The sequence below is a fragment of the Rosa chinensis genome, chromosome 7, assembly GCF_002994745.2.
Source record: "Rosa chinensis cultivar Old Blush chromosome 7, RchiOBHm-V2, whole genome shotgun sequence".
Classification (NCBI taxonomy): domain Eukaryota; kingdom Viridiplantae; phylum Streptophyta; class Magnoliopsida; order Rosales; family Rosaceae; genus Rosa; species Rosa chinensis.
This window is the reverse complement of record NC_037094.1, coordinates 49,326,025-49,337,384: the sequence shown is the minus strand read 5'-3', so window position 1 is coordinate 49,337,384 and position 11,360 is coordinate 49,326,025. Positions and strand designations below refer to the sequence as shown.

Sequence of the window (11,360 nt, the reverse complement as noted above, 5' to 3'; positions counted from 1 at the left end):
ACAATTAATAGACTTTCCTCAAGATCAGAGTGAACCAGGTTCGATCTGAGGACAATGTAACAGACTTGTTCACTAAGTCATTGCCTAAATCCACTTTTGAGAAACATGTTAGTAGCATCGCTTACAAAAGTTGTCCTAACTCCCATGATCCTAGTCATCAGGGGAGATGTTTACATGTATGATCTTGAAACGCGAAGGGTGTGTTGTACTCTTTTTCTCCTTCGACTGAGGTTAGTTTTGTCCTACTGGGTTTTTATTACTCGGCAAAGTCTTTGACGAGACAACGAGAGGAGCACTACATTTAGGCGACACAAGGGGGAGTGTTTAAGGACATCTGATTTATGTGTCTGGCCCAAACTCTAGTGACTTGTTCAAGTTGTAATACGGTTAGTCTTACGATTAAGTTTCCTTGTAAGATTTATATTCTTTGCTTGTAATCATCTATATAAAAAGACCCTTATAATCAATGAAAGCACAACTCGTTCTCTCCCAATTTCTGATTTCCTAAAATATATCTAATTTTCTCAAAAGAAAAAAGCACAAGCACCCTTTAGAAATAAAGGATGAAGGCACAAAAGTAACTCAAAACTTAGAACCCTAGAGGCTACTTGAACCCAACACAACCAAACCCAAAAACCTAGTTTGGACCAAACATTTCAGGAAAAGGCACCATAGTTTGCTAGAGTATCTGCTACCAAGATACATTCTTTGAAGATGTGAACATTCATTTGATGAGCTGTATGTAAGCATTTACCCCAAACTGTACGAACATGCCAAGAAACAGACTAGGGCTCCTTGAAGTTATTTGACAGAAGCATTGAGTCCACTTCCAACCATAGGTTATGCCACCCATTTGTCCAAGATAAGCACACTGCCTCCCACTAATTGATTTAGAATACCTAGAAATTGAAAAGAATGATCGACATCATGAAGACGTCATGACCCGAGACAATAAGCTAACTGAAAAGTATAATCAGTTGTCTAAATTGTTTCAATGACAACATGTTAATGAATTCAGCCAATGCATTTGTTGATGAATTTATTCACTAATCACAAATCACTAAACCCGTGCTTTAATTAGGAAAACTTTACTTATCTTCGTACCTACTACCTAGCTAATAAGAAGGAAGAACCTGTATGTATTTCTATTGCAAACTTTGGTTAAGATATCGTGATTCACTCTACAGTCACATAGCGTGGTAGCCGAAAACTGCGCAATAGCGGAAGAATCTAACATTCTTCAAGTGATAGGTGGTCGATGAAGACTATGATTATGATGGTGCGTTTGTGATGGCTTGTTGGAAGATAACAAGGTGAGTTTCTTGGGTTTTTGTCTCAACCTCTTATAGGTGTTAACCGTGTTATTGTTTTACTATTTCTCTACGTGTGGAGTCCGTCTTTGAGGGATAGAACTTTGTTGGCTCTACGATATACAATTCTGATTGAGAGTAGTGATTGCGTGCGCTTGGCTTATTGGTGTTAACCATAAAACGGGAAGCAGATGATACTTCAAAATTAAAGAAGATCGATGTATTGTGGACTACATTAATAGTTTCTTGTCTTAGTATATGTACCACATCGCCATACTGTAATTCAGGTGAAGCCCTAATTTCTTATTATTAGGGTTTCTAATAGTAAGGAAATTAGTGAGCTGATCGAGTCATCGAGCTAAATTGTGTTGTAGCCCTCGTTTTTCAAAATATACACGTACAACTTACACAGCCATAGGAAATATTTCTAACAAAAACCAATTGGATATACATTTCTTGAAGGGAACATGAACTTGAGATGACAAAGGAAGAAAAGTAAAGAAAACGAAGAAAGAAAACCCTACTGTCAGAGAGAAATAAATAAAAAAACAAAAGATATTTGTAAATATAGGACTTTGAAAATGATGCATCCTACTGAAATTTAAGAAACACACATACACAAATGTACATATACATCAAATTTCGTTGTTCGGAGCAAGTGTAAGAATGGCATCTGCAACTGAAAGAAAAATCTTGTCCTTCCCGATTAGATCGGGAAACTCGGATGCATGAATCTTGTCAATCACCAGTGTGCCCGGATTTGCTAAAGCAAGCTGCAGCCAATTAATTGAAACCAAATTACTAATAATACATGCAGAAGAGTAAGGGAAAAATGTTCATTTACCCAAAATAATGACCCAACTTACCCAAACATCTTATAAAATTTCCCACTTACCCAACAAACTACATATTTTTTGCCCTAATACCCAATTAAATATTTTTTATTATTTTGTGTATATTATTGAGACCATTTTGCCCTCCCTCCCATTGTCACTTAGAGAGAAGTCAACAGAGATTTGACCGGAGTCCCGTCACCAGTCGCCGGAATCCGGTTATAAGTCGCCGGAAGTTCTCAAAAAACTCGTCAGAGATCTCATAGGTCACGGGAGAATATTATTGTTCCCCAATAATATTATTACTGCCCCCTAGTAGCCCCTAATAATATGATTATTGCCCCCTAAATAATATGATTATTGGCCCCTAGAAATAAGAATGAGAAAAATGGATTGGTCTAAGTCCAACATTTCTCGTAAAAATCCACAAGCCCATTGAGCACCGACACATCACACATCTTTCCCAAACCCACATTGCATTACAAACCCATGCAACTGTCTCCCAAGTTCCAAAGCCGACGTATCCGAATAGGAATTGAGAAATGCACAGAAGGTAATCGAATTCGGCCTCCCCTCCCGCACTGCATTCAACATGTAGGCATTCCAAGTGGCAAGTTTTATCTCAGGAATTTTATCAAACAGTTTCTGGGCATCATCTTCGAGACCATGTTTTCAGTACATATCAAAGACACTGCACCCAACAAAGACATCACATATCTGCTCGACCTTGACGACAAGGGCATGAATTTGTTTTCAAACCACCGGTATACAAAACAAACGGGAGGTCTTGAAGGCCTACGCTAACTCCAAAGGCGAGGATCCGACTTCAAACCTGGTTGAGGTGGTGGAGGGCTAGGAGAATCCGAATACGAAACCGGAGGATGTCGGCGCTGGAGCTGGAAAATCCAGCGCAGAGCCACCGGCCATAACGATTCCCGGTCGGCCTACGACGTCATCCAAGAGCCTCACCGGCTAAGAGCTCGACCGCAGCAAAGACAAGTTCACTTCCTATTTCGACGGCGCATGCAGCTTCTCGCTTGAAGGATCCTTGAGGTCGACGACGACGGTCACTAAGCCAGCACACTGATCGGAGATTAAGATTGAGGTGTGTGTGTGAGAGAGAGCGAGAGAGATCTGAAAAAGTAAAGTCAATGAAGACGTGCTGTTGATAGGTGCTGGTGGCATGATTTGTAATTTATTTGTTTTTGCAGTCTAAAAGCGACGTTGCACTGTTAGTTTGTGTAAGTGGACACAAATATCTCTTAATGGAGTGTTTGGTTCCTGTTGGTCTTAAATTAGGTAACTGGTCACTGCTCCGAAGAGTAATTGGATATTTTAATAAGAGTTTTGCTTTTAGATCAAATTGACATGAGGTACAAATTCAATTAGTGCAATTTGATGTGGTAAGGAGTACCTGAATGTCTCTCTTCTGAAGACTCCTATATAGTTCTTCCAATGCATGGATCCCGCTAGTATCAATATCAATAACAGCTGTACGATTGAAAAGAAATTCATGATTAATTGATCACTTTGTACTTGATGCTTAACTTCTAGCTCTAGGAGTCAGCAATAATGTCATCATCCTTCAGTCAAATTCACTTACGTGACATTTCCACAACCAAGTAGTTGATCTTGGGTAGACACTTTTGCTTTAGTTGTGCTTCTTCATCCGTCACCCATCTCAAAATTCTGCAGCGAAAATTAGCTAAGCTCAATTAGTACATATTATGCAATGATGATTTATATTTTTCTTTGCATCGGTTAATTCCACATAATTATGTATATACCTCTCCTTGACATAGTTGGAGTTGGAGAAGTAAATTGCGGAGTCAACCCTAACAATGAGAACACCAGGAATCTGAATAGCTTCTGGATATTGCTGGACGTTTCTGTAAACCTTTGTTCTAGGGATCCTCCCCAGCAAAGCAGTTCGTGGCCTCGTTACTTGTAAGAGAATTTTAGCAAAGGAGATGGAGACTGCAATTAAAAGACCAATCTCGACGGAGATGAAGACGACACCAAAGAATGCTCCCATGCATGCAACAAAATCCAGTTTGTCAATCTTCCATATCAATTTCATTGCGTCAATGTCGATCAATCCCAAGACGGCGGAGATAATAATGGAGGCAAGAATGGCGTTGGGAGTGTACTTAAACAGCGGCGTGATGAATACCAAGGTGAGGAAGACAACGAAGGACATGACAATGTTGGAGACGGCAGTGTGGCAGCCGGACATGTAGTTTACGGCAGAGCGAGAGAAGGAGCCGGTAGCAATGTAGCATGATGTCATTGAGCCAACAATGTTCATTGTTCCCATTGCTACCATTTCTTTGTTTCCATCAATCTGATAGTCCTTCATACCAGCAAATGTTCTTCCAATTGCTATAGCTTCCTGCATCCAATTCAAACCTTATACGAATATTGTTCTAAAAGCATGACACTAATGTTATTTATTTGCATGTGTAACATGATCGAAGTGCGAACATAAATATTGTATTTTGGATGTATAATACTCTTGTTCGAGTCTTGCCCATCGCAATTTAGACACGCTTGCATGTCCAAACATTTCTTATTGAACTTTCTTTATCTAAATTAAAAGAAGAAAAAAAATCAATCAAATTAGATGTTTGTCAGAATGTCATCCAACCATATTAAACCAATAGATGGTTTTCGTGGAAATTAATGAGATCTACGAGAACCTAGCCTTGGTTGACTTAAACGGTCTCCTATTTGGTGGATTTTTTTAGAGAGAACAAGAGATGATATTTGAAGAGCGATTTAGGGACTAAAGTTTGAGAAATTTAAGTCGGAATATTCAAGTATTAGTCAGGATAAATTGAAATTGCTTACTGTCAATGCTATCATGCCAGCCACAACTCCAATCTTAAAGCCTTTAGCAAGAAGATCTCCAGAGAAGTAAATTTCATTAGCAGAAGGTGGGTTGACACCCTTTCTTATATGATTCACCTGGAATATTATGGACATAAAGTCTCACTGTTATATAGATTGTACCCACAAAAAGAGTATATATTTACACCATTAATGAAGAATTAGTTTACTTACAATTGCAACACCTTTCTTATCTGCACGGGTAATAAACACAAAAAAAGTGGAAACTATGACAGAGATCAAAGGTGCAATTGCAGGCACCCAAAAGTATTTCTTGTTCCTTACTTTTCCCTACAAAAAATATCAGTGAATAAAATTATTAAGCTTTCAGGTGCAAACATAATAACAATGTTCTTTTGTAAAACTATTGGGAAAATATTGTTAATTAATTAAGACTTACGATGTACTTGGCGATGATAAGAAAGGTTAAGAATGAGACTCCTATTAGTATAGTCTCCCAGTTCCACTGCAAATTTATGACAAGAAATGATCGAAGTTCATTAACATGTACTATTATTTGCAATTGAGCTATGATAGATGTTAATTTGAAGATTGTTACAGTCGTCATCGAGAGCACGTATGAAATGAGGAGGGCTATTCGATCAAACCAGTAAAAAAGTACGTACACTAACAAATTAAGCATAAGATTATAACGAAAAACATTGGCTCTCAAAAAAGAACTAACTAGCTATATATATATATATATATATATATATATAGGTAATTAAAACTTTACCCCATGATGTGCTGCGGAAAAGACTGAACGCAGGACTGAAACGATGTCACTCTTCTTGGTAAATACTTTGATGCCAAGCAATCCTTTAAGTTGTTGAAGGGCAATTGTAATGGCAGCTCCACCCATAAACCCAATAATGGCAGCGTGAGAGAGGAAATCAATCAAGAAACCCAATCTGCACATAAACCATGCATACAACTCCATTAACACTGTACCCGGCCACAGAGCATTAATATACAGTTAAGTTTTAGTTGAAAAAATAACTGATACCTAAAAAACCCTAAAGTGAACTGTGTAACTCCTGCAAAGAAGGTAGCAGTGAAAGCAAGGCGTCGATATTCATATCCGTTATCTTCTTTAGAGTTAACCTCGTCCTGAAGCATAGTCCCAAGCAGCAGAGACACCACAGCCACCGGCCCAATCGCAATATCCCTTGAGCTGCCCATGAACGCATAAATAAGAGGTGGTACAAAACTAGAGTCTGCACATGGATATAATGTTGTATTGTTAAGCAAACATAATTATTGATTGAATGTACGTTCCTAGTTGCTACTTAATTAAGACAACTCACATAATCCATTTTGCGCAGGCAGACCAGCAAGCTTTGCATATCCAATATCCTAATTCACAAAATTAATTATATGAGATTAATGGGAACAGATCCAGTTCGATCACGAGGCAAGGGCCAAATTAAACATGGAGCAAAATTAAACAGTAGCTAGGTACCTGAGGAATACAAAGACTTGCTATAGTAAGTCCAGCAATCACGTCACCTCTAAGTTTAGTAAGATTGTAGTCCCTAGACCATCTGATAATTGGAAAAAGGGCTTCGATGCCGAGCACAAACTTCCTAGTGTTGGATTGGTCTTTGAAAGATCGCAACGGCTGATCAGCAAAAAAAGTCTCCTTCACGGCGGCAGTGAATTCCTTTAAGATACTTTGCTTGGGAGGCACTCCAACTTTGTGAGCAACATAAGGCAGTACCCGGTTCGATGAAGGGCCGCTGCTGATCTTGTCTGCTGCTGCCTCCTTCTCCTTTCCCACATCATCATCATCGTCGCTGATACGCTTACTCATTCTGGTAAATGAAGATGAAATTAACCAGTGCTATGATTATTATTCAAAGATGAAGAAAAATTAAAGAAGCCAATGCTATGATTAGATGATGACCTAATTAATACTTAAGTCACCCAGATAGGTATAATATCTTAAAGACATACACTAGAGAAGAATACAGATATGGTTAGTACCTGGAGAGAAAAAGAGAGTATCTATCTGCCTTTGAAGTTATGGAAGCTACTGCATGCTTATTTATAGCTTTATAAGAGGAATAATGTCAAGTCAAACTCAAAATTATATACATGTATAGATGGAACTTCCAGAGATATGATTCAGACATTACTTAGTTTACAAGTAATCGAAGTGACCCGATGAAGTCAATATTTAAATAAATCTCAATGGATTTGAATAATACTCGACTAACCATAACCAATGACAAGAGGATATGTGTTGTCCATTTAACAAGGAAAATACTAATAGCTTATTGTGGTGGAAACTTCTCTTGTTATTGGCTATGGTTGGACAAATATTATCTGATCTCAATTGCCTTTTCTATACAACCGTTGACTTCACACATAAAGAGCAACAACTAGCTAAATAGTTGCATCACTTGCATGCTCTGTTATTCTGTTAATGTGATGGTACATGCATAGACATACATTCACACATATGAAGAGGATGGACATGGCTCCTCATAGATGTGTAAGTTGAGATATCAAAACTTAACAAAAATATCAATAAAAATTACTGATTAAAGTCATGAGTCTTTATAAGTGAAAATACTTAAATTTAAATTTAGGACAATCGATTTTTGTATGCCACACCATGTAACCATTGCGATAAAAGGCTAAACCGATCTAATTTTCAACAGTTTCCTATTTTAGACTTTTATTTGAAGGGCCTAAGCGCAGACAAAATCTTAAGCACATATTGGTATCACTATCACAAAGCATTACATGCAATTACCCCATATCAAATCTTGTACAGTACTAGTACGTAGGCTAGTACTATATACGTATAATTTTACATCAAGTAATTCTCTACATCACAACTTTAATCGATCAATCATAAGTTCATAACATGTCAACAATAGAAGCCGAGTCTAACGACACTTTGGTAGCTAGGCAGAAAGATATATTATATAAAATAAGAATACTAGACATTCATATTAAATAATGCATTTAAATAAGAGCTAGGGTCTCAATCTGTCTCGATCTCTTCCTCTCATACACACTTGTGTTGGCCTTTTCGAGCTTCAAACGGCAACTATTCATGGTGTGGAGTTCTTATCCATCACCCAGATTATAGTCCAGTTGATCATTTTTCAATTAAAAAAAAATCAAAATCAAAATTAACAACACAAATAGGAAAAAGATTTATGATTAGTTAAATCTGGGATACTAACGATTATCAAATAGTGAGAAAGGTGAAACATGCTTAAAAAAATATAAATAAAAACTCTGAGAACCATAGTAATGAACATATAGAATAAAGAAAAAGAGGTGTGATGTTTTGAAGAGTAGTAAGTTGTTTAATCACCTTACTTGAACTTGAAGGTTGTTGATCGAAAGCGTTGACTCTGAATCTGTTATGGCCTTGAAAGCGAGAAAAGGAATATGATCATCTGAATATATACATTAACTGAGATCGTCGATATATACAGTAGTAGTAATCATATTCGATCTATTTCAAGATTTATAGGGTAATGAAGAGAGAGACCATTGGCCAAAGCAAGCAAGCAAGCCAACAAGGAAGCCAAATTAGGCTAAACTGCGTAGAAGTTTTGCTTGGGGTTAACCTTATGTGTTTTTTCTTTTCTTTTTATGATCCATCTTGACAAACTTGGTATTAGGCTACAATAGAGTTACGACAATTCTTGCTTTGTTGCCTGCTTTCACATTCATTAGTCAAAATGCCATATTCTTGGCTCCATGTATGTCCTGTATAGGATCTAATAATGAATATATATATATATATATATATATATATAGATATATATATAGATATATATATATATATATATATATATATATATATGATGGAGCAATTGTATATATCGACAAGTTTTGCATTTGTAACATCGGTTTGTCATATCTAATATACTATTATAAAAGTTTCATTGATCTAGCATTCCAGGAACTTTCATTAATGCATTTACAAGCATATTAAACATCAGCATCAAGATCGAGAAGCAAAATTGACTACAATTATTAATCCATCTCATATAAGCCACTGTTACTGATTATTGAGAGATTATGTAAGAGTTCTCTCCTTAAATCGCACTGTGAACAATCAATATCGGTGCAAGGTCTGTAAGAGAGGGGGAAGTGGGGTAAAGATTTGATCGGAAAATTTAACAAGTGAAATGGAGACAAAATAAAAGATGGTTAAATTAAGAACAATAGAGATACAACGAACGTTCGAAGTTAAAATTGTAAGAAATCTAAATTAAAAATTTATCTATTTGAGATGATCGACCAAGATATAGAAATAATTAATAATTTACAAATAAATTATATTACGCATCTAATTCTCAACTTAAAGTAAATAAATTCTAATTGCTTTTGCTTGAGCTGGGATCTATAAAAGGAACGATGGGTTTAGCCGCAGTGTCGATCCTATTCGAGAGACTTCCATGGGTTTGAGACAAAATACGTATTTTTAGTAATGTGCATGCATTGTAAAATATTGTTTTGACCGTAAAAACAGAGAACATGAATCCAAACTTCTGTGGCTCTTTTCTCGTCATCCACTTTCTGTCTAATTATTATTCTCCACAGTTCCCTCACTACGTAAAGGCCGTAAAGCAAAAGAGAAAACGTTATGCCATCTCATTAACATCTAATATTAACGGGGTTGGTTCCTTAAGAGTCATTTTCCTTTTCTTTCCTATCCTGAGTTCCTGACAACTCTAGTTTCCTCACCCTGTTTCTTCTTATTATTCACCTTTATTGTGATGTATTTGCCATCTACATTATAAGACAAACAACCTTTTTCTATGTACAAAGGAAAAATTAGCAATAAAACATTAAAAACTACTCAAATTTTGTTGACATCTTTTTTAAAGCCACATGTAAATTTTATAGTTGCCCAATAGTTAACAGTGTATGATGAATTCTCAGAAAAAAAAAAAAAAACAGTGTATGATGGTGAAAAGACCAATTGTATTCCACCATTGCTAATGAAATTTACTTTTTAAAGGTTAGCTCTAGCTCCTCTCTTTAACCGCACACTTTTTATCTAGTTATTGTATCCATCTTCTTCTCTAGTCGTCACAGTCTTTCATTGAAATCGAAATAGACATCTTACCCAGATCGACATTGAGGAGCTAGTCTCGCATCATCCTCTATTATATAAATAACCTTATGCATGCAACACATACATCACATACATGATGCTATGTAGTATATATAATCCAGTTCCAACAATTGGACATATTAAATTTGTGTGCCACATCATACATCTCCAATTCGCCACATTTTCGTGTTAAAATCTACCGCAAATTCAACTCTTTCAGATTCTCTGAACCTAGACGCAGTTTAAGCTCGTCTCTTGATCAGAGGTGTATATATAGATAGCTAGGCAGGTTTGGCATGTTAGCAAGTTAATTCAGATGTACATCTCCATTTTGCCAAATTTCCGTGTTAAAATAAATTCAAATTGTTATATTATAGAGAATATCTTGGCTCGATCTACATCCAAACTTGCGAACACGCCAAACTTGGCTAGCTATCTATAGCTTTGACCAAGAGACAAAGCTTAAATTGCGTCTAGGTTCAAAGAATGGAAAAGAGTTGAATTTGTGGGCAGTTAATTTATCAATCATTGAAGTGTCTGTTATATAGATAAGTTAATATATTACATATAATTAGTCTATAAGACAGTCCGTTTGTCTTGTGATTTGCTGAAGTCAATGAATCTGCTTCTTTCCAAGTCTTGTACAGATAATGATACTGATCGATTGATTATGATGTACATCTATCATATATATGTACATATGCATGCTTTTTCCTTGTGAGCTTCTCATGGTGGTCAGCACGATATGCTCCTTGACTTGTGCAAGTTTGGCGATACTTGTCCACTTTTTTCTATACTTGGTAACTTGAGCTGGGTTTCCATCTGGATTATGTCAAGATCTCGTCTAGTTTACCAAATCAGATTTTGCAATTCGTATATATGGTGTGGGGGTGTAAAATGCCGGAATGGGTTCCTCATCAATAAATTGGTCGGAGGAGAAGCAGCTCGATCAATTCAAAAAATTCCCTCGAGTTCGAATCTAGTGGGACTCAATCCAGGTAAGGCAGAATTTGTCAGCTTGAGGTAATATTCCCTTGAGATAGATCTGAGTAACACAGTGTAACGCCTTGATTTGCATCTCACGAAATCGACCAGTTTATAGTGCCGCGGACCTTAGGATTAAAAGCTAGCTAGGTATGATCTTAGAGATATAGAAAAGGCATTTCATGTAAATAAATTATTTTAAAGAAAGTTAATTTTGAAATAAGACGAAATTGCTGAGTAAAATATTGAGGT

At 36.5% G+C, this 11,360-nt stretch overlaps 1 protein-coding gene across 4 annotated transcripts; it reads right to left on the bottom strand.

The window, feature by feature from the left end:
- Window positions 1-1,732: 1,732 nt before the first annotated feature.
- On the bottom strand, window positions 1,733-8,619 carry LOC112175543 (sulfate transporter 1.3). 4 transcript variants are annotated; one of them, XM_024313226.2, is made up of 12 exons: window positions 8,367-8,619; window positions 6,495-6,846; window positions 6,340-6,388; window positions 6,039-6,249; window positions 5,769-5,943; window positions 5,433-5,498; window positions 5,207-5,323; window positions 4,994-5,110; window positions 3,931-4,535; window positions 3,747-3,832; window positions 3,558-3,634; window positions 1,733-2,083 (listed from the first exon to the last, which is right to left on the bottom strand). In XM_024313226.2, exons 2-12 carry the CDS (start codon window positions 6,843-6,845, stop codon window positions 1,946-1,948), a joined length of 1,992 nt encoding a protein of 663 aa, XP_024168994.1. In that variant the 5' UTR covers window position 6,846; window positions 8,367-8,619; the 3' UTR covers window positions 1,733-1,945. The 4 variants fall into 4 exon arrangements, with proteins under 4 accessions (XP_024168994.1, XP_024168996.1, XP_024168995.1 ...); XM_024313228.2 differs by having other exon boundaries at window positions 8,372-8,619; XM_024313227.2 differs by lacking the exon at window positions 8,367-8,619 and adding an exon at window positions 7,019-7,173.
- Window positions 8,620-11,360: the final 2,741 nt, after the last annotated feature.